This window comes from Alligator sinensis, unplaced genomic scaffold (assembly GCF_000455745.1).
Source record: "Alligator sinensis unplaced genomic scaffold, ASM45574v1 scaffold1264_1, whole genome shotgun sequence".
NCBI classification, from domain to species: Eukaryota; Metazoa; Chordata; order Crocodylia; family Alligatoridae; genus Alligator; species Alligator sinensis.
Genome location: NW_005842770.1, coordinates 81,874 through 105,317, shown reverse-complemented (window position 1 = coordinate 105,317; position 23,444 = coordinate 81,874). Strand labels below are relative to the sequence as shown.

The following is a 23,444-nucleotide window of genomic DNA, read 5'->3' as shown; positions in this document are numbered from 1 at the left end:
GGATAATTCTGGTGCGGAAGCGCGCACACACAATCATGCCTTTTGGGTCATGACAGTACTTACCAGCTTGGAGTGCCTGCAGCTCCCTGCTGCAGCCACCAGGGACTGCCTGAATCATCAAAGCTCTCCGAATCTTTGCCAAAGTTTCGGAGAGCTTTGAATCTATTCGGACCTTTTAAATCGGTCCCCTGATTCGATTCGGATTTGGTGGCTGAATCTCCTCCAAATCGAATCACCACCTGAAGCTTCGCACAGCCCTAATGATTACTAGCAGTCTGCATTTGCAATGGAGAAAGTCTATCCATTTTTGCTCTCTTGCATCTGTAAGGCTTTTTACTGTGGAGATTTTTTCTAGTCTCCTGTGGGACTTGGGTGTACAAGCCCCACTGGAAGGCAATGAGATGTACACTTCTCAATCTAAAGGCATTAGCCTTTAGTTTTCAAAAAATGTGTGGGTTGAAAATCCTCCCTTTGGATGATAAATGATATAGCAAATATACTCTCTATTGGGATTTCACACATCTGGTTGAATTCCCTCCCTTCTGTGTGAAATGACTGACTATGCTGCCTGTTCCCTCTAGTAGTTAAACTAACAAAACACTGAGTTAATGCAATATTTTCCACCAGCAGGACCTGGAGGCACAGGCCTCCCCTGTAGCTTATTTGTTATGTATGTTGTTACAGCTTTTCTGTCTTCTTTTGTATTGATTTCTGGCTTTTTTCTCTCTCTCTCTCTCTCTCTCTCTCTGCCCTCCCTTCTCTCTGTGGACTCTGAAGGAAAAGGTACAGTAACATCGCATTGTGCATGTGCATTGCATGAATGGCTCTTGTTTCTTTAACTCTTTCACAGTGGTATTTTGGACGCAAACATGACAGGTTACCATATCTTTGCTCAAGATGTGAGATGTATACAGCACGTGGGGCAGGGTTGTCTCTGGCTGGGTCATGCATCATGCTGCTTGCTACCCTAGGGATTTAAGACATAAGGGGTCTGCAACTGCCTGTGGAACTGGCTGCCAGAAGAGCAGAGGAAAAAGCTGTGTCTGTGGCCTGTTAGAGCAGGGCATCTGTGCTGCTTCTGCAGTTAGCAAGCAGTCTGTGAGCCAGGTAAAATCATTCTTCTGCAAGACCAGGACCAGCCTCTCCCTGCAAGCTGCCAGTGGTGGTGCTCCAGTGGAGAAGTTGAGTACTCCTGTCTCAGCGGTAGCAGAGCTCATCACAGGACATTTAAAAGCAGGGGTTGACTATTGACAACTGTTCAAGGGGCAGCCTGCTGCTACTGGTAACCTAGTTGGCATCCCTCCCCAATGCCTTTTGGGTGCCGGGGCTGTGGGCTAGTGGGTTGCTGATTCCTTCTGTGGGCAACTGCATGTGGCTCAACTCGTGGGGAACCTATAGCACCATGCAGACAGCTAGCAGAGAATCTGAGTGAGTAGCTTCCTTGCTCAGTGAACCTAGTGCTGACAAGTGCTGCGATTCTGCAAAAGGTAGGGCATCCGGAAGGAACGGGGAAGCTGTGCTACTGGCATATGCTGGGGATGTAGCAAGTCTTGGCCTACTGGATGCCACTGTGTCAGCTAAGGGCATGACCAGCACCTGTGCTTAGTGCCATTACGTCACTGGGCTTGGAAGCTCTCTCTTGCTGCTGTGCCTTAAGTCTGGATCTGTCAGTTTTGCCACATTTAAAGGTGCAGCTTGCTGACATTATAGAGTTAAATGATAACACACAGAGTTTGTATAAATCAATTTCATGTAGCATGCTAAACTTTATTGCAGTATAATAAATTGCTCTTACCATGCAGTAAGAAATGTATTCCAATTTTCTGCTCTTCTGGAGAGGCAATTTTGTACTGATACGGAAACACTGATTCTTTTTTATTACATTTCCATATCCATTTATTCAATCTGAACTCGGCCAGAGTTCTTGACATTAGTGGTGACCTTTGCAAGCTATTCTTAAGTTTATGAAAAGATCAAACAATTTGCAAGCAACAACAACTGATTTCAAAATTCTCTTGAGATAATTAGTCAAACCTTTTCATTTTGGGGTACATGTTGCGTTCGAAAGACTTTTGCATTTAATAATTCAAAATTGGCTTCAACTTATTTTGAAATTCATCAGTAATTGTACTCTATAGCCCTAATCTCTTTGTTACCTGTAACCCACTTGTTAAAATTTCCTAACCTAATAATTCAAATTGTTCCTTAACTTGGAAGCTGCCAGTTTCACGTGACCTCACAAGTCATGCTGATTTAAAAATCTGAAGCCTATAATTGCTCCTAGTGTGAATGTTATCCCTTCACTGAATGTAAAAATAACAATTAACGCTGTAACAAAATTTCCAGCTTTGTTAACCATTTTGACTCAAATATTTGTAGGTTTCAAATATGAAACTTGCTACTGAAACAAGGCATGTGCTTTGCAGCCATATCATTTTCCTGTTGGCTTGGAAATCTGCTAATGTACTTCATAGGAAGTATTTAACTTAACAGATTTGACAGCTGGATAAAAAGAAACTGTGTGCTTGGAAAGGCTTTATGGTCTGTCTAATGGCTGGTGCTTAGTAATGTTATCCCGTTCAGTTCAACAGTTCCCAGGGGCACTCTTGCAAGAGAGAGTTCAGTTAAAGATAGTTTCAGTTTATGGTTATAGTACAACTCTAGTTTTATTCTGGTGCTACAGTGACCTTCCATGAGGAACTTGAGGAGACTATGCAAGATGGTCATTTATGTTGCTGACCAGGGGATTCCTCAGATTCATCCCTTGGTTTCCTCTCCTTGTCCAAGGCTGGGCCTATATAACATGGTTTGCTGAATGCAATTATTCATCTATCAGTTTTGGCTGTAGTCTATGCTCACTCGAAAACAGACCTTCAGGCAAATGTCGACATCTTTACCGAGTCATACAAGCAAATGGGGCTGATGCTTAATGTTTAGAAGACTAAGGTCCTCCATCAACAAGCTCTTAATGAGCAGTCTCCAGCTCCAGTAATTCAGATTCATGGTGAGACTCTGGAGAATGCTGAGTATTTCCTGACCTTGGAAGCCATCTCTTGCAGAAGGCTGACATTGATGAAGAAATCCAATATCACCTCAAACATGCAAGTACAGCCTTCGGACACCTGAGGAAATGAGTGTTAGAAGATCCCAACATCAGATCTGAAACCAGGATCATGAGTTATCAAGTAGATGTGGTCCCCACCTTACTGTATGAAGCTGAAATATGGACAGTGAACAGGAGAAGTACCATCAACGCTACCTGTGGAAGATCCTTCAAATCCAGCATGTAGACAGATGCACCAACATTGGTGTCCTCTTGCAAGCAAACACCATGAGCAATGAGGTGATGATCATCTGACATCAACGTCACTGGGCTGGCCATCCGGGTGTCCAATTCCAGACTTCTGAAATAAGCTTTATTCTCCTAGTTCAGTTAAGGTGTACACTCAAGTGAAAGTGCTTCAGGGACAGTCTTTTGGCCAACTTGAAAAAAATGCAACATTGACATCAGCTCGTGGGAGACTATTGCCCATGGAGGAAGAGTCTGCTGCAAGGATCTCAGTACTTTGAAACCTTATGACGGCAACAAGAGATGGAAAAGCAGGAGTGGCAGAAACAGCATGTTGTGGACTGAACTAAGAACCCAGAGCTGCCCACCTTCCATGAAAACACGCCCGAATTGTAAGAGAGTCTGTCGATCCTGGATCAGCCTAGTCAGCCTTCTTTGGACCCACAGATAGGACAGTCATGAAAGACACTCATCCTCTACTGTGAGGGATTGCCGAAGATGAGAAGTTTTGGCTGGGTGGTGTAGCGGTTCGGTTTGCTTCCAGGAAGCTGAAGTAGAGTAGTCAAAATGCAATCCATGCTCTGTATGAAGAAGCTGCTGTTTTGTATGGGTTTTTTAATTTTTTTAAAATCAAGATGAGGTTTTTGGGTTTTTTTTATGTTGGAATTTCACATCCCAAGGAGAGACCAAGCTGCGTCTCATTTAATGACTGCAGCTGCTTGAGGCTGTTACTTTCCAGACTTTAACATTTTTTTTTTTAACATGCAGAATATCCTGGGGCACCTGCATTTTAAAATGTTAATGAACAGTTTAGCAGCCAAAGTTAGCTCCTGTTCAGACCATCCTTGGGGAAGTGGGGAGGGCACTTGTTTTAATATAGGTAGCTCAGAATTTCCAGAGGATCTTCTCTAAGGACTGGTTTGCCTCTTCTGCTCCAGTCTGCCTAGCTTTGTGTATCACCCTCATGGCTCTAGCATCGGAGTGCCTTGCAGTTATGAAAACCAAAGGTGCAAAGTTGAGCTTTCAGAAGCTAGGAATTCTCGGAATTAAAGTTCCTTGCATAGTCCTAATGCAGCCTCCTTGGGCGTATATACCATGACAGCTCTTTATGTGATAGCCTGTTACTCTTTGGGTGGGAAAGTGTCTCGTTCAGTGCACAGGATGGTCCTTATTGAATGGGTTGCTCTTTCGTTGCGGTTTTCCATTATTATTATGAGTAGTAGTAATAATAATAATGCTTTAAATCTTCCTTATCCAGTGAAGGGGATCATGTTGTACTTGCTATGGTTTATACAGGGGCTATCGATTCCAATCTTATCTGGATTACTTTTTGTGACCCCCTTTTTGTTCCTATAGGTTTACTGCTCATTTACTTTTTTCTTTTGGCTCTTGTACTTGTGCTCTTGCTCTCCCTTTCTTTCTGCGTGTTCTTTCACCGCATCTGATGAAGTGAGCTTGAGTTCACCAAAACTTGTACTCTATACCTCCTGCTCAGTTCACTAGCTACTATCTAACTTCTGCAAGAGCAACATGGTTCCACTAAACAGCAGCATCATTCACTGCACAGCCCTGATTCATCCTCAGGCCACAGTCTGCACTATGGAACCATGCTGACACCCCTTCCCTAACACAGGTATCAGTGGAGTTGGGATTTTTAGATCCACAGCACAGTCCTCTGACATGAGTTAACAGAAGGGCCGGTAGCAGCATACTGGGATGATGGTCCCTGCTTCATTTGGTGTGAACAATGCACTATGGATTGTGTTTTGTTTTGGTGTGCATCCAAGGGCTACACTGGGTGCCTTCTTACCTTAAAAAGATTGATTGTTATTGAGTAATTTCGACACTGGTCCTTTAATAATGCAAAACTACCTAATAAGAGTTAGATTTGTATAGGGCTGACTGAAAGATCTCGTATGTCATTTACTTAACTCGCTGTTGAAAATGCTTTGCTAATATTACAGTGCATACAGAAATGATTGTTTGAAGGGAAAGATCTGATGGGCATGTGTCTTTTTAAAAACTTGATGAGTAATTAAAATAAGCTCCTCTTTCATGTTTTATTTTTCTAGCAACAAAACTTCAGTTTCTAGGTAGCAAGTTTTTAGGAGTGAAGCTAATGCTTCAAAGCTTAAACTTAAAAAAAATAAATTATATAAGAAAGTGAGATTTCCCACCCCCCCTTAAATTTAAAGATTACAATGTACAAACCAAGTATATTTGGGGAGGATGCAATTTCTCTGCAATTGTGCAAGGAATTAGAGAAGGAAGGAAGTCACTGTATTAAGAAGAGTGGAGGAAAACCCCTGGGTTTTGAATTACACTTTAACTGGGAACAAACCCTATGTACTAAACATAGATTTGTTCTATCTTTTTTCCAGCTTGACTTTCTTTATTTCCCTGTTCAGTGTCCATGAATTTCAAATTAAAATGCGCCTACTTCCGCAGAAGAGATCCTTCTGCTTGTTCAGATATAGTGTCTGTGAACCAGGCCGCTTTCTTAAGTCAGGCATCTTCTGTCCAGCCTCTGCTTGAAATTTTGTTCACCCTCTAAGAGCAATCTGTGCTTAGAAGGAGGATGCCATTGTTCCAGGAGGCACAGGTTCTTTCCCCTCCACGTTTTGTGGGATAATCAATCAAATGAAGGCATGGAAGACGAATAAAATAGCAGGATTCAGAAATCTGTGTTGGGGAACCCTGGAACTGATTATCGAAGTCTGACTTCTCATGTTCTTTTGAATGAATTTTAAATTCTTTTCCAAATTTTTCTTTCATGCTGCCTGTTGGCAAAACAGGAGTCTTTCGTGAGAAGTTCAAAGCACTACTGTAAAATCATTCCAGTAATGTAATTTAAATAGGTGCTTTTATAGTGGGTCACTACCATTTTGTTTTTATCTTCATTTAGTACTGAATCTTTTTCTATGCCCACCCCCTTGAAGCTACTTTGTTTTATAATTTCTCTCTCCTATGTTACATAGATACAAAGTGTGTTTCCTTTTCTTTACTGACTTGAGCCTTGATCCTGCAAACGTTTCTGCATGGGCTTAACTATAGGCACACAGTATAGTAAATATGCCCATACATGTTGGTAGGGCTGAGGCCTTAATTTTTGCCATCAGGCCATTATTTTCTCACTGGTTTCTTACTAATCCCTGTTTCTCAATAGATCAGAACCAGGCTCTTCGGCTTTGTCTTGGCAGCACAGCTGTTGGTGCCCAGTACGGGGCTATCTCAGCTCTCAGTATCAATAATGACTGCTCGAGACTTCTGTGCGGCTTTGCAAAAGGACAGGTAATTCTGATGTCAGAGGTATAAGAGTATTGGGGAACGATGCTATTTAGGATGCATAACTAATATTTTTGTGCATCTCAGATGTCAGTCTGAGGGAAAACGGTCTCTCTTAGAGAGCTTTGCCTGTCTCCCAACATCTCTTTTCAGGGAACCCAATGACTCAGCTTAAGTTTCTCCTGCTTTGGTTTAAAGGACCTGTACTTCGCTGTTTCTGCCTTCTGCTGTTTTTGAGATGGTGTTGATTTAAGAAATTGATTCCAGTTTAGAAGTGTTGAGCATTTTGGTTTGATGATAGAAAAGCAGTTGGTTCCCAAAATTTAGGATCATTTTGGCTTATAAAATGAAAATTTGCTTAGGTTGCAGGTTTCTTTGGAGTGCAGAAACTGGTTGACTTTTGATGATTCAGGGTAGCAGGGAGAGCATCTTGTTTCAGCTTGGCCAGTTTTAGTAGCAAAATGTCATATTGAAGGAAATGTGTTCTCTTTGTAGATTACTATGTGGGATCTGGCTAGTGGGAAACTTCTGAGATCAATAACAGATGCTCATCCCCCAGGAACAGCCATTTTGCACGTCAAGGTAACGAGTTTTTACTATTATCATCTGTCTCCTTTTGTACAGTGCTTTGAGATCTACTGATGCTCTGTAAGAGCTAAAAGCTAATAGCCGGAGGTCTGTTAAATGGATGCAGATGTATACGTTATGCTTTTTTAATTCTCTTGATATTTTTTTTTTTTCAGGCTGAAAAGCTAAATTTATAAAAATAATAGCTGCACCAGAGTTAAGAGGACAACAGAGTTTTCCATTACAGCTCAAGTTTGTCCCCACTCCATCCAAAAATCAACAAAAAACTAGTGGCCTCAAAATTGATAAGTTAGGATCAGTTGAGAGAAGTTTGTTTGTTTGTTTTCCTCCTGCCAAAACTGATAATGAATTGGACCAGGTATTCCTGATTTTAAAACTCCTGAACACAGGACTTCATGAATGGGTGGTTTGTTCTTTGCAGTGTGGTTGGAGGTGGACTGATGGGCTATCTCTGTTTGGTGGGTTCTGTCTGTCAGGATGAAAGATTAACTGAAAATCATCAAAGTTCAGAATTTGTACATCAGAACAAGGTAGGCCTGCTGCAGCTCTCTCACTCAGATAGTGAACGAGCCCAAAGGAAACTTGCACAAGGAGTCAGTCTGCACAGGTGGGGCTGCTGTGCCCTTCAGCCCCAGGGAGAATGAACCCCCTACCAGCAAGAAATCCAGGACTCCCACTCACGTTCCTTGCCTTTGGCAAGCATCTTGTACTTTCTGACTTGGCTTACGATAAAAAAAACAAGGGGAAAGCCATCCTGGCCACCTTCACAGTCTTGTCTTCTGTCCCTGTTGCCTGTCTAACCCTTGTTTAAGCTAACAAGGGGCTCTTCCTTCCTCCCGTGGTAAGTCTTAGCTGGAAAGGTGAGAACATGGAAGAACCAGAAGCTGTTGGTCATCCGTCACTCTAAACTGCCTCCCTGTCCCAGGGCAGACAGCAAGATGGTGACTTATTCAGACCTGTTTGAAGCCAGTGTGTGGAGAAAAAAAACGGGGGTAAAGGTAAAAACCATAGAGAAGGGAAAATCATCTTTTTCTTACTGGCTAAAGCAGATGCGCTTCCCCCTTTGTGCTCTTCAGTCTTCATAGAGGAAGCTGCATGGGGAAGAGGAGCAGACACCTGGTAGAAGGAAAAGGTGCTACTTAGTTTCTTGGAGTCCCCTTTGAGTCATAGTGGTGCTGGAAGACCTATTTGACAGTCCTCTTTATTCAGGAAAAAAATATGCTGCATTTCAGACTAGGATACGATGCTTGTAACTAGGTCATGCTCAAGAGTGATTTACAGCATGGGCAGTGATCAGCCTATTTACACTATATATTTTCTACAGTCTTGCCACTGCAACATACAGTCTGGATAGCCAGGAATTAAACTAAGCTTGGCCCATATGATACCATGGTGGTGTCCACAGGTTCACTCTGACCGCTTGGTAGGGCTTTATTTTCTTTGTTTTGTGGCGAAAGAAATGTCACGTGTGCTTTCTTAGCTTATAAGTTTGAGGCTTTATATCTTGCAGTTTCTCCCCTCTATGCCATGTGAGAGGCTAAATCATTTCAGAGTTGGAGGACCCAATAGGACTCTTCTTGTGGCTGCTCTTATGTCCTGAGGGACACTGTTCTGTGTAGGGAGGGATCAAGTTAATCTCCCCAACTACAAGGATATGTCTGTGAATTAAATCATGGATCTGCATGCAAGTAAAGTAGTGCAGGAGTCTTAGAAGATAATTGTTCTCTCTCTCTCAGGCTGCTCTTGTAATGCTATAGCTGAGTATGGGCCAAACCTTTTTGGCAGATGTGCCATAAATTAGCTCCACATCCTTCCTCTGTCCAGTCTGTTGCTCTCTGCTTTCTGCTTCCTGCCCTATTTGCTGCCATGCTGCCTGTCCCAATCTGCCACGTGCCTGGCACAGAGGCTGCCCATGTCCCTTGTGGCACCCATGCTGCAAGTTAGTCACCCTTGTTGCCTTTTGCCCTCAGATTTTAAAATTGCCTTCTGTAAGAATTGGTTACACGAAGCTGTAGTCTGGTTTGACCTCTGCAAATGAATGGGGGTTGTGTGGAAAGAATATACTCATGAAGAGTTAGGCTTGATACTAACGTCCTTTAAAACAGGAATGCTTCCAGACATACAGTATTTGCTTTACTGCAGTGTGTTTTTGTTGTTTTATGGTTTGCATAGAAATCAATGACAATTCCATAATAACGTCTACCGACTTCATTTGTAAGCATTTTTTATGGCCCTGGTATTTTATGAGAGCAAGTAACTGTTCAGTCATCTTGTTGAAGATGTCTCAGGTGTTGTACAGGATGAATATATAAACAGAAAGAGTAATATTCCTTATTTCATTAAGAGATGTCCTGCAGTTAATAGATAGAAAAACCCGATTCCACGATTTTTGTCACAGTTTCACTTTGTTTAGCTCAACCCTGTCTCTTTCCTGATGTCGGTTTTAATCTAATTCTCTCTTCAGTTCACAGACGACCCGACCCTTGCAATTTGCAACGACAGTGGAGGCTCTGTCTTCGAACTGTCATTTAAGTAAGAGAATAGCTTTATGGAAAAGATAGTGCCGAGTCAGAGATCTTGAAAGCCAAAGCAGAAAGGAAATAATTTGAATCGGGAAGGCCAAGTTTGAGACTCCATTTGATGTAGCACAGTCCAGCAGTGTCCCCCTCCCTCTTCATGCTAGACTTTGCACTGGATCAATCATTTGACCTTGCATTTGCAGTGGCATATGCATTTGGATTCAAACTGTGAGTGCAAGTAGCAGTAATGCAGCAGTAGGCTGTAGTACCTTTCTCTCTGGCTGTACTGGGGACCCTGCTGGTGCTGCCCAAGCAGCACTTGTGGCACTTCCAGGGAGAAGACTGTCTGTGGGGAGGTCTGTGAGGCAGGATCTAAAGCAGACAGCTGACAGCAGCCCTGGGAAAAAGTAACCTTTTCTTAGCGGCTCCTGGCAGTTGCCATAGAGTTGTTTTGCCCCTCTGCCCACAGTGCGGCTCACAGTTGTCCAGCCCAGGTCCCCAAATCCGATGGCTGGCTTAAACTTTAAGATGGTTCTTGGAAATTCCCTCTTTGCAGGGTGGAGGAGACTGCCACAGCTGTGGGCAGGGACAGGAATGGGGGCTTAGAGCCCAACAGGCTACTCTATACATGAGAGAGGATGGTGGTGGCATCTGATGAGTAGCCAGGAGGTGCCAAGACTCTCCTGCTAGCAGAATCTCAAGGACTCCTTGTCTCTTCCTGCAGTGCTGTTTGGAATGCCTTGAAGGCCGTCTTGAACTTGCACCAGGCATCATGAAAAGGAGGGCTCACAGTGTTTCTTTTCCTGGGATATGTTTAGTGTATAGTGTGGGGTGGTCTGATGCCAGCCAGCTGCTTATCAGGTTGATGGCTCTTCTTTCAGGAGAGTGATGGGAGTGAGAACCTGCGAGTCTCGGTGTCTGTTCAGCGGATCCAAGGGGGAAGTTTGCTGTATTGAGCCTTTGCATGCAAAGACAGAACTGAGAGATCATCCTATTACCCAGTACTCCCTGCTAGCAATGGCCTCCTTGACTAAGGTAACTGGTCTCATGAAAGGCTTTGTGTGCTATCCTGGAATGAAGGACACATGCAGGTAATCCAAAATGGAGATTTCAAATGTATTTTTGTAATTTTCTCTTTCGCTACAGATCCTTGTCATTGGGTTGAAGCCATCTCTGAAAGTGTGGATGACTTTTCCATATGGTCGTGTGAGTAACCAGCAAACAGCTCCTTCCTTAAGTTAAGGTTACAAATCCTTCCTTGAGGGAAATGGGTGGATGTAGGGTGAATGCTGATCTGAATGTGTGGGGTGCTGCTCCTTTAGGTCTTTGAGCAATAGCCTCCATCTTAATCCCCATCACCATAGCTCATTGTAGGCCTGAGTTTATTCCAGCTCAAGGCCTGAGGGGGAGCAATGAAGGCTGCCTTAAATTGTCCCTCGGGCATAATAGCTCTGAGCTTTTCTGGGAAGCATGAGCAGCAGGCATGTGTTGGCTCCCTGCTGTTGGCTAGCTGTTCTCATGGCATGGGGCATAAATTGATCATACTCATAGTGACACCAAGGCAGGGGGGAAAACCCTCTTGTATATCCCCATAGTTAATTCAGTCTAATTCAGGACCCAAAAACACTCCAGTGCTGTACTTGTGGTTATTTTGTAGAGTCCTTATGGGGCAGAGTTAAGGGTGTATAAGTGCTCTAACTATGAAGTATCCTACTTTTAATGGGTTTGCATCTGTTAAGTTTAGACTTGACTATTAATACCCTGGGTCTATAGGGGGCATGCATATAATATAGTGCAGCATGCATATAACATAACTTTATTTTAACTTTTGATTGATCCGTTGTCACCATTTTAATGAGATTTGGGTTTTTTGGCAATTCATGCATGCCCATGAGAATCCCAGGTTTTTGTGGTCAGTGTTGCAGTGGAATGATCTCTGCTGCCAAAAGCCTGCTTTTGCAGGCTTTCTAAATGGATTCTTAAGTGCTAGAGTTGTGGGGAGTCACCACTGGTGCCAAAAGACTCACTTCTGACCTGGTTAATGTGATGTCAGAGCAGGTGGTGAGCCTGAGCTGTGACAGATGGAACGGAATAGAGCTTCCTTCTGTGCATAGTATCATACACAGGCTGTTCTTTTTCTCTGACCTAGATGGATCCCTCCAGCGTTCCTTTGCTGGCTTGGCACTTTGTTGCTGTACAGAACTCGGTAAACCCCATGCTTGCCTTCTGTCGTGGAGATGTGGTTCATTTTCTTTTGGTAAGTCCGGATAGAGTGTTGCCTGCCCTTTCAAGGAACTACTTCCAGAGTGCCTGAGCATTGACCCATTTGCTCCAAGTCAGTGGAAGTGTGTAGTGCTGTCCTCTGGTTTGCAGGTTGTCAGCTTACCACTGAATTGGGAAAACCAATTGGCCTGTTGAGCAGATAATGGACATGTGTAGATTGACACTATTAGGCCTGCAGAGGTAGAGCAAATGCTTTGTGACTTCCAGTTAAAAGAAGAAATAAGTTACGTAATGGTTACCATGATGATTTTAGCGTGTTCTCTCCAGATCCATTTTGACCTTCCTTCACTGTACAGTTTGTACCCTGGCTTGAGGCCTGGTCCATCTCCTGTTGAAGTCAAGTGGAGATGGATTGGCTTTTGGAGAGCACTTGAATGGAGGGCTGTGTGTGCTCTTTCCAAGCTATGGATCTCAAAAGATGTGTGTAGAGGCAGTTGATGGTTAAGTGCCACGGGAAACCCCCAGGCCTTGTGTGTGTCTGCACAGTTTCTACTCTGTGGGTCTGAGGAAGTAGTGCATTTCAAGTTGCTCATGAAATGCCCTCTAGTCTGCTTTCAAGAGGAAGGATGGTTTTGTGGTTAATAGATTGGATTAGTTGTTAGCACGTCTAGGTTTGTTTCCCAGCACTGCTGTAGACTCTGCACGAGACTTGAGTCCTCTGTGCTTCAGGTTCAAATGATAATTCTTCCCTTCCTCCACCTTTTGTCTGTCGTCTTGGTTCAGTTGATAGGCTGGGATGCATCCCGCTAAGGGCAAGTCTGCATAATACCTAGCAGTGTTTTTCAGTGATCATGGAGCTGGCCTGGGTACCAGAAATAGTACAGATGCACTAATGTGGTTTTCCATCTGGATTACTTGGCTGTGCTGTTTAGGCATACTCTAAGCATTAATGTAACACCAAGCACATTTGAAGCTCTGACCTTATTTGGAACATTGAGCTACAGATAATTTGTATGTTGTGTAGACAGCTCTAAAGTTTGTTGAGACAAATAGCTTAAGAGCATTCAGCAAGGTTTAAATGTATCGGGGTGTAATGATGTTAATATTTTAGCTAGTTATGATTGAAGAAGCTTTTCCATCTCATATCACTGTCCTTATTGTACTTTTCTTGGAAAAATAGCCTTTTGTGAGCAGAAATGTTCTGGATATGTTGTTAGCACCCTGAAGCGATTATTTATTTTTCCTCAAAGACCGTTCTGAATTCATTGCTGAAGCGATTATTTATTTTTCCTCAAAGACCTTTCTGAATTCTTTTCAGCTGTCTTTTGAATTATCCAACTCTAATGAAGGTCTCATCTCAGTTGCTGCATGTTGATTCTGGCCCTTCTTTGGTTGAACAAATAGAAGTCAAATAGAAGTCAAGTTTAATGCTAATGCTTGAGATTTTTCAGACTTCACACTGGACAGCTGCCCCTCCTGTCCAAGAGTCCCTTCCACAAGGGCTGAGTCATTGTGGAGTATTAAACTACAAAGGGGCTTGCTAAGACAATGAGGGGTTCTGGAGATAGGTGGCTCTTCTGTCAATTGTAGGTACCTGGTGTCTTTTTTGACAAGCCCACAAGGGAAAGACAGACTATCGTGAACAGGTTGTGGGCAGACTTCTGTTCCAACCACTTTGTATTAAAAATGTCTGAAAAGAAATGGAACAAAAGACTATTTAAAAAAGTCAAAAGACAAGAGTATACATGTGTGACATTTGCCTCTGAAAAATCATTGCTTTGAGGGAGGAATAAATGTCCCATTCGAAGCCTGTTCTAGAATGCAGCCTCAGCTGTGGAGCTGCTAAATGGCCATCTCTGTAATTGCTGACACTGCATACTCTCCCTATTCCAAAGAGATCCCTGGCCCCTGGAATACGTTTATGTTCCTTGGTAAAAGTGTAGGAGGCTCATTTCTCTAGGGAAGATACCGGGTTGGAGAAACCACTGAGCTTGAGCTTTTTTTTTTCTCATTTAATTCCATTATTAGGTAAAGAGAGATGATTCGGGTGCAATACATGTTACTAAGCAGAAGCAGCTCCATCTGCATTACGACCTCATCAATTTTACTGTAAGTATTGATTCTGGTAAATGTTCTTCCTTCTGTTCCAGTGGAAATAACAGCCTCCAGTGTTAAGTGTTTGCCAGCATTCCTCAGCTTCTAGGAGTTTGTAATTTAACTCTGCAAACTGCTTCTAACAAATGTTACATGCTATTTTCAGGCATATAAACTGGTCATTTCGATCCAGAATTTATGAACCAAGATGAATTTATTTGCTGTAGCTTTTCATAGAACACCACCTTAGACCGTCTAAATAGTGGCTGTAGGTGAAGGAAAAGGTATGTGCACTGTGCCAGCTAAACTACTCATGCCAATGGCGAACAAAAGTTATAAAAAAAACCCCAAAAGCGTTTGGAAGGGCTAGTGGGGTTAAATCTTTCTTGCCAGGTTTGAACTCTCAGGTATCAGTACCAAGTAGCAGTTCAGTTGGCACAAGAAGATGGTAGCATTCTCTTTTATACGAGGCATGTCTTTTGCTAATGCATTGTCCTACTGTTTGATGTCTAACATATAGGAATGCACAAAACAAAAATCTAAAACTATTTTGTTAAATGATAAGTATATAATATAAAATACAGTAATGGCAAGATGAAAAGTTGTCTTTGCTAGACTAGAGATGTAAGGCTGCCAAAAAAAATCATGCTAAGAACAAATGAGAAGGCCTTCTCACTCTGCGATTATGGTCTCCTGGCTAAAATTCAAAATATTGGGCGTTGAAGTTCCCAGGTCAGAGTTATTCTCTTCCTCGGATGCCATCTTTGGTCCCCTGTTCCCCTTGCAAGAGGTCAAGAATAAATTTTATACTTATAAAATAGTTTGGGATCTTCAGGTGTCTGAGAACAAATATAGTATGGAGAGAGCAAGGTTTGTGGTAGACTTATCTCTAAACTAAAGGCATATGCTGCAGAGAACACTATGTTTTGAGACAGTTTCTGTGATAACTGGATGCTCCGAAGAAAATCTTCTGGTTTTCACCTTTAGGTTCACATGAACGTGCCCTCCCACCCTAGAGTGGTTACAGATGCAAAACCCAGCCATACTTCAGGCATCCTGTCTAACAGTGCTGTCAGCTGCTTCTAGCTTGTGTTCTAAGGTTTTCTCTGGGCATCTGTCATGTTGATGAGGGTGCATGTGAAATGTTTCTGGAGTTTGCAGTGTGATTTCTTCCCAGTGGATGAATTCGCGCACGGTGGTGCTTCTGGATAGCGTGGAGAAGCTCCATGTGATAGATCGCCAGACGCAAGAGGAGTTGGAGACCATAGAGATTTCAGAGGTTCAGCTAGTCTACAACAGCAGTCACTTCAAATCACTGGCCACAGGGGGCAATGTCAGCCAGGCTCTGGTAAGAATAGACAGGCCTTGTAGCCTGCCAGTATTTCACTTATGGATTTAACGATATTTTCTGTTTCAAATGTGGTTTTAAATAGGAGAGGCTGGAATCTCTTGAAACATCTTAAAAAGGTCTTTAAAAAAGCTTGTTTCATGTTGGTTTGCCTGAGCAGGTGATCCTTCAAGTCTTGCCTCTGTACATTCCCATGTGTAGGATGTGCCTTTCTGCTGCCAAGCTTTGGACTCTTTTGCTGAGAAGAGGATACCAGTGTGGCCACGTGTTGGAGGTCGTTGCCTCTGCACGGTCTTTCTGCGTCTCCACCTTTCCCTTTTCCAGAGCTGCTCTCTCCAAGTTCTGAGATTGAAAGGAAGGGAGTCTTTAAAAGTCATATACCTCCTATAATCTTAACCTCAAGCACTGGGCACTATAGGTGCTGCTTCTTCCCCCTTCACTTCCCTAAAGATTGTTAGAGCCCAGTAGTGTACTTCAGGGCATGCTGCCAAGTGGAGGTGTACAGCGTCAGCACTTAGCAAGTCTTACTGCTGAGCTGTTTTCCAGCTGCTGTTGTATCTTTGCAGTAATGTCACCAGATCTCATGCTGGGCAGGGGTGGACCAGTTTAGTATGTGGATGGGGGAGAAGTGAAGCGAGTAGTGACTGGCAGACAACAGTCAAGGGTGCTGTCCAGGTGAAGGGCCTATCTTAAGTTTTGCCCTGTACTCTTAATGATCTCTTACTGGCTTAATCAAATAGACCTGACTAGAAGGGCCTCGTGCTGTGAAGGAGCAAAGCTGGAATTACTCCTAAACTGTCATTTCTCAGATGGTATTTTTTTTTTCTTTCCAGCTACTTGCAGGGTCCTGTGAGCAGGGTTACTGTCATTGCCAACACGTGAATCTGAGACAGGGCTCTCTGTACTGGGTAACTTCTTCCCCTGGGAAGTTCATACTTAACATTGTGAGCGTGGTCTGGTTGCTGGACTCCACCCTCACTTCCATACTGGGTTTGGTGTGAGCTGCTATTTCTTATTGACTCCTGTTTTGAATTTCTTCATTCCTAAACATGCCCAAGGCTTAGCCAGACCCATTTCTCACAGACCTCCTCCAAAAACAGAAACAAAAGTAGCCTTGTATCAGGAGAAATGATGTTTTGTTTTTTTTCCAGGCACTGGTTGGGGAAAAAGCCTGCTATCAGTCCATCAGCAGCTGTGGCAGTCAGATTTTCTACCTTGGTACAAAGGTAAATATAGGGAGCCCTCTAGAAACATAATGTGTCTATGCTTGGATGTCATCTCAGGGAACTCAGAGTGGTGTGGGTGGGTGTCTAGCAAAAGTCATCCTCTGCCAAGCAGGGAGATTCCTCTCCCACTTCACTGGGGTATCCAGTGCCCGAAGCACTAGACTCCAATCTCTGAGGAAGCTGTACACCTGAGACTGTTAAATGGGAAGGTTTTCTGTGCAGGAACTCCACTGATGCATATTTTTTATCTCTTAAATCCTTTCTGGTCTTGGCCAAGATGCACGGTGGAGGAAAGCCTATAGTAAGACTAGAATTCCCTGCTAGGTGCTACTTCAGAATAAATGCGTAATGGGTAAATAATGCCAGATGAGGCCGAAGTTAACAACTCCCCCCTTCCAGCAGAGATGAAGTGTGAGGGACACTGGATTCCAATTTGTAGAGCAATAAGAGCAAGCCCCATGTGCTTGATTTCCACTCACCCCCTGCCATCAGAACAGATCCATCCCCAGACTCTCAAGGGGACTCCTGGGAAGCTGAAGTTGTATAACAGCTGGTAGGGAGTACTTCCAGCCTGTGGAGTATAATTGTAGCCCAGATGTGTAACGTGAACCCTGTGGTGGAGGTGTACAAATATATGCATTCTTAGTCCTTTACCTAGTCACCCATGAGAAGTTCCCTTATGCATTCTTTTTTTTTTCCCCCTCCACCTTTTCAGTCCGTTCATGTGATGACACTAAGAAGCTGGAGAGAGGTAAGTCAAAAGATTGGGGGCTTGCATATTTGAACTAAAATCAGTTGCATGCATTGTTCAGAGGTAGCTTGATGACAGGAGGAATTGATGCTCTGGCCTATATAATTCATCAAGCAGGTTCCAAGTAGAGTGTTCTGAATCTGTAACTGCTACTCACCCCTATTTTCTGAGTACAGGTTTCAGCACAGCATGCCCCCAGGCTCCAGTCTATCATATGCATGGGTGCTGAATAGAGATTGTACGCATCTTCTTCACAAAGGTGCCTTGCAATGTTTCTACCACTACTGATTTGTAGTGAGGCAGTACAGGTTCAGGGGATTGTTATGCAGTACTCTGTAGCTATGAGTCACTAACCAGTTTGGGACATGGAACTGGAAGGAACCAATAGCATCCAGTCCCCAGTTGTTGCTGGCGGCCCATTTCATAGACTTATCAAGCTCACTCTTAATACCTCGTAGTTGAATACTCCTTAGACTTCTTACCATCACTATTCCAATTGGAAAAGTGTTCCAGAACTCTGTTCTTCTGCTTAGAAACCTTCTAGTATCCAGCTTAAATTTGTTTATGGCTAGTTGATACCAGTTTGGTTTTGTGCTAGCATTATCCTTTAACTTAAATTAGCTCTCTTTCTCTTTTGGAGTTTATTTCCTCCAGAGTCTAACACTGAACAGTCCTGTCCTACCTTGGCACTTGGTTTGCAAAGCTGCTCCAAGGTAGCACCTCATAGACTAACTCTTTAAGAGATGCACAAGCTTTTTTAGGTTACAGTCTACTTTGTCACAAAGAACGAGGGTGGAGAAATAACAGCAGCATGGACGCACTTTCCAGCTGTTTGACCCTGGCATGGACACAGGCAAAATCCCTCAGGTTCCATCGGCTGTAGAGCTGGGGTAGAGTCCCCCAGCTCCACCATCCTGTTCTTCACCATTCATTTTGGGTCCATTCAGTTTCATTTTGTTTTGGGCCCTATCTAGATTAGTTCTTGGCCCCCTCTTCAGTCCATAGCATTCTCCCTTTTTCCTCATTTTCTTTTTATTTCTGTGGCTCTGCTGTTTGTTGTAGCTTTTTTTTGCAAGGCCTGGTCTCAGGAAATTCTTATTTTATCCCTTCAAGAAGCAGCTTAGTAGCTCTTTCAGGTCTGATTTGAACCCCTTTTCTGTTTCCTAGGCTGTTTGCTCCCATCTCATTCTTGCGGTGGCCATTCATCCAGTTTGGTCTACATTTCCTTCCTATGATGTTTTTGCCTTTGCCTGAGCTGCATATTCCCAACAGCTTTTGTACCTTTGATTCAGAGATTTAAAAGTCTTCTCCACCTCAGTCCAGTGTAACTATTTAAAAGTGTAGTCATGTTTTCAGGTTAAGGAGACCAGGGTGAGTTTGGGCATTATTAAAAGGGAAAGTGATCTCCTGTTTCCCAATAACAATATAAGCTCCTCTAGGACCTCAGAGGGTGTGGTGATATAGGAGGTATCTGTACCTTAGTTGATCAGGGTGGTACCCTAAGAGTAGTAGAAGAGATGAGGGGGCTAGAGCAAGATGCTAGGGTGGTTAGGAATGGATTCTTTCGGTGATGGTGAATGGTGGGTTTCTTGGGGGAAAATTCATAGCTTTGAGTGCTACGTGAACTTTGCTATGGCATAGGCTGGGCAAGGCTCTTGAGTGGAACGGCTCCAGGGTCTTTCACTTTCCGACTTGAATGGGGCCAGGGTTTCACTTCAAATGGTTAACATTAAAAATCTCTCCAAAGGAGGCCTATCAAGTAACTTGGCTTGTGACCCCTAGACCAGCACTTCTCAACTTTTTTTGGGTTGACAGCCCCTTACCTGGAAGAAAACAGGGCAGAAAGGCACCTTATTCAGAGAGGCATCGCTAGTTAGCCTCTGAGGTGCCTCTTTGCCCTGCTTTCTGCCTGACTTGAGACTGACACAGTTTCCTGCCTCTCCTTTACTGGAAATTAGGAAAATGTTCAAACCCTCCTTAAGTTTTAGTGTAAAAGCCAAAAACTCGTGTGTTAACAGTTAGCTTCCCTGCTGGGTGTGGCGTGTGTTTCAAGAGACTCCCTGACAACACTTAAACTTGAAAGGGCCTGAGACTCTACTTGCTCTAGCTTGTGATAACACTTCCAATAACCCTGTGCCTGCTGTTGTCACTTGTCTTTTAGAAGTAGGGAATGGACAGCACAACCCCCTGGGTTGGGAAACTCCCATCTTAAACGATTGCTCCTCTTTCCTGGATTTCTTCAGTCTCATTGTTTGTACCTCCTGTTTGCAGAGAGTGGATCACCTTCTGAAACAAGAATGTCTTACTGAGGCCCTGGCTCTAGCTTGGTCTTTTTATGAAGGTAAAGCAAAGGCTGTTGTAGGTAAGTTTTTAATTTCAAGGCACTTGGATAGTTCTTTCTACCTGTGTCCAAAATTAAGTCACGGTACAAAAAGACATTCAAGTGAGACTTGTGTCAAATTAAGGGAAAGAAAGCTCTGGTAGTGTGGATGCAGCTGGACTAGTACAGATATTAGTAACTATGGCCTGGCTTGCTTTCCTGCAGTCCTGGTAGTTAGCAGTTTTTAAGAGAAATCGTCCTAGGATCTTTCCTTGGTTAATGACTTCCATTTGCCTCCACTTTGCCAAAAGACCAGTTGTAAACAGAAGACTGGAAGGGATCACTTGGGGCACCAAGTCCAGTTGGCCTGTGACCACATGTAACCATTTCATGGATAAGTCCAGAGGAGTCGAGAAGAATGCTCGTCCCACCTTGCCACAGACCACAAGCTATGAAATATCTCCCCTTGCATGTGCTACAGCATGCTTAGTACAGAAGAGCAAAGGCCCCAAACTGCAATGAGCTGCAGGATGAGAACAGGAGAGAGCAAGGCCACTGTTGGTACTTTGAACATCTGCACTGGCAAGGAATTTGTTAAGCGAAATACACCCAGGAGATCCCAGGAAGTGGATTATGTCCCATGCCACAAAAGACGCAAAACTCTAACAGTCTCCGGTGGTCTGACCTGGGACCAGGACCTCAAGTCCGGCATTTGGCTTGACATAAGCACATAAGCAAAACTCACCAGCCAGGCACCTGAGAAGTTTTTCTGCCATGAGGAGAACTCACACACCTTCGCGCTCTCCCTCTCTCTCTCTCCCTCTCTCTCTCTCTGTTGAGGGTGGAGGACGCCTCGTGTGTGTGTGTGTGTGTGTGTGTGTGTGTGTGTGTGTGTGTGTGTGTTGAGGTGGAGGAAACACCCTTAGAAGCCAAGTCCGTCTGACCTGACCATTGGTAAGTTGCATCTCACCCCAAGACAGATTTCTCTAGCTTCAGCCTCTACTCCCAGAACTTGACATGTGTCATCAGCAAAGACAAGAAGCTCTGTGCCACTAGATGCCACCTGGTATGTGAGCAGCCACACACATCGATCAAATTATCTTGTAACCTTCTCTTGGGGATATCAGTAAATCGGTCACCTGAGGCCTCTGGTCACTAGCTTAAATTCCCAAATCCAGGATCATGCCTGTTCCATGGTACTGTCTTTTCCATGAGCCTCCTCAGCTCCATAGTGAAACAAATTGGCTTCATATCACCTTTGCCTCATTTGGAAAACCATTCCAGGACTTTGCTGCTCTGATGGTTAGAAACTTTCTTCTAATTTCCAGTCTCAGTATTCATGCCCAAGTCATGCCCATGTGGATGTTATACCAATATTATCCTTCCTCCCTGGTGTTTACCCACCATCACCAATGTGTTTATAGAGTAATTCTCCTTGCATTCAGCATTTTTTTTTTTTTTGCTAGGCTAAACAAACCATGCTTTTCTGATTTTACTGGAAAACAGTGTTCCAGACGTTGCTGGCAGGCTCTTGAGGCTCCAAGGAGATACTTATATGAATTAAAACATGGTGCCTGCTGAATGAAAAAGCACTGGAGAGTGCCAAGGTGGTGAAAATGGCCATGTTCCCTTATGGGTAACAGTAATGTATGAAGCCAGCCTAGCTCCTGTGCTGAGCTTGGTAGGGGAGCTGCAGATCACAGCAGGTCAGTGCTTTTCTGCAGATGCTCTCTCAGACCTTGTATGATATCCACTAGACACCAGGATGATGAAACCCTCTCCTCGGGTGCAGTGGGTTTGGCTGGTGACTGTGTATATGGTACGTGGGCCTGTGTCAACTGTACTGAATGTTCAGGCGATCTCTAATTCGGGTGTTTTACCCTGAGTTTCCTGCAAATAAGGTCTGATGGCTTTTGGTGGACTCCTCTTCATGCAGTCCCCAGCACAAGTGCAAAACCAGCCTCCCACAATTAAATGTAGAATCAGTTTGGTAAATTTTAAGACTTGAAGCTAATAGATTTTAATCTGTATCCAGAACTTAATTTTTGGTACACAAAGGAATTGTATGTTTTTATTGAGAGAGATAACATTTTTTCCTTACAGTACAGTTAAATACGACTTATTTTCAACCAACAATCTCAGAGTTCCTTAAGTATGGTAACTGGCTATTCTGAGGTATCCTATCATAAACATTCATGGAGCACCTCGGTACCAGGAGGGATGATCATAAAAGAATACTTGGGGTATTCAGACATGCATTTGAAGCACTCCAAATTCCAGAGTTCTTCAAATTTGTCACTGTGCAGACATGCAGAGGTCTGGAGAGCAGGAATCACTGCATGCATATGGGCCTTCAGAAGTTCATGAGGATAGATGAGTGCACAGGAGAGTGCTCATTGGCTGTCCACCTTCCTTCTCTCCTCCCTCATGGTTGGGATGGAGTGGAGCATTTGGGGATGCTAGAGGACTGCTGATGCATACAAGGGGCATTTTTTAAACATTCTGGCCACTTTTGAAGTGCTGCTTCAGCTGTTGAGGTCTGCACTCCTTGCTGTTTTGAACACTCCAGAGACACAGCAACAGCACATCTGTCCACGGCCTCAGTCCTCTCTTAAATGATAGTGTCCAGAGCTGGACTCTTTCAAAATCTGTTCCCAAACATTTAGGAAATCATATCTAAGTTACTGTTTAGAAGTAGAGTAGATTCCACGTTTTACAAGGATAAAAACAATGCACTGAATCAGCTAAAGGATTGCTGGAGTTACGCTTCTCTTGTCTTTTGTCAGCATCTGAGCTGTGGGAGTTGAAGGCAGTCTATTTCCACTTGCAAGTTTGAGGAGAAATTCTGGAGATTTTGACATTTATTGTTTTTCTTCCTAGGGTTGTCCGGAGATGTCGGCAAGCGAAAGGCAGTCATTGCAGACAGAGTAAGTTGTTTTTGATTCCTGTTCATTGTTTTAATCTGTTCCAAATCCCACTCTCGTGCATATTGATACTGCACTAATATGTTCCACAACTGTTGTCAGCAGAAAGGGCCACAGAAATCAATTTGCCCCTCCATGGGGTGCAACACATAGTGTGGGATTTTTTTTGGCGTGCCTTTCATTTGGTCCCAGGCACACTGGTGGTGTGCATGTTTTGGGCACAAAGCCACCTGCATGGTGTGATATGTGGCCTTGCTAGCAGGCCCTTGACAGTAAGGCCCCAGCTGTCTGCTGCCTCTTTCTTCCACCTCTGGCATTGCCAGCACGTAACCTTTGTGAGCAAGATTACTTAGCCCCACTGTTGGCAAATATCCTGCGTGTACCCATCTCCCAGCCTGCATGCCAGTGGATACCCAGCCATTCATATACCTCCTGGCTTATTGCTGCCAGCTGACCCTTTCCTGTGGCCCATAGGAGTCTTGCTGTTGGTTGTGATTCTTAATGAAGCAATACTGAGTTTCAGTGAAAACCAACTGGGAGGAAGCTTCAACCTTCTCATTCCTGAGCATTAATATTCAACTGTCTCACTCCTGAACATCTCTTTGATCACGGGGACCTGAACTCCTCCCCAGTGGTTTCCAACAGTAAAAGTCCTTTGCAGTAATTCAATGTAAATGATCGAACAGAGGCTGCCACCTTGACTTGTTCTGAGGACCCTGCATGTTGGAGGGATGACTGGCACTGCCTGAGAAGCATCTGTGGTTTCACTGACCTTGGGAGAGTTCCTGTGCTGCACAGGAGGAGAAGGCCTGTGGGCAGCTATAGTGCAAGACTCAGTAACACTGCTGCAGCAACAGCTATTTGGAAGCAAAATGAG

The 23,444-nt window shown here is 43.7% G+C and overlaps 1 protein-coding gene across 1 annotated transcript in view; it reads left to right on the top strand.

Moving 5' to 3' along the window:
• Nucleotides 1–23,444, top strand: part of LOC102379968 (vacuolar protein sorting-associated protein 8 homolog) — a gene marked incomplete at its 3' end in the record, with an annotated part of 129,230 nt that overhangs the window by 27,791 nt on the left and 77,995 nt on the right. The window contains exons 9-21 of the mRNA XM_025216841.1: nt 778–783; nt 6,456–6,580; nt 7,070–7,156; nt 9,627–9,694; nt 10,563–10,716; nt 10,828–10,887; nt 11,831–11,938; nt 13,933–14,013; nt 15,176–15,346; nt 16,498–16,572; nt 17,288–17,323; nt 19,595–19,685; nt 22,524–22,570. Coding sequence (XP_025072626.1) covers nt 778–783; nt 6,456–6,580; nt 7,070–7,156; nt 9,627–9,694; nt 10,563–10,716; nt 10,828–10,887; nt 11,831–11,938; nt 13,933–14,013; nt 15,176–15,346; nt 16,498–16,572; nt 17,288–17,323; nt 19,595–19,685; nt 22,524–22,570 — 1,109 coding nt within the window. The remainder of the gene's footprint in view (nt 1–777; nt 784–6,455; nt 6,581–7,069; nt 7,157–9,626; nt 9,695–10,562; nt 10,717–10,827; nt 10,888–11,830; nt 11,939–13,932; nt 14,014–15,175; nt 15,347–16,497; nt 16,573–17,287; nt 17,324–19,594; nt 19,686–22,523; nt 22,571–23,444) is intronic.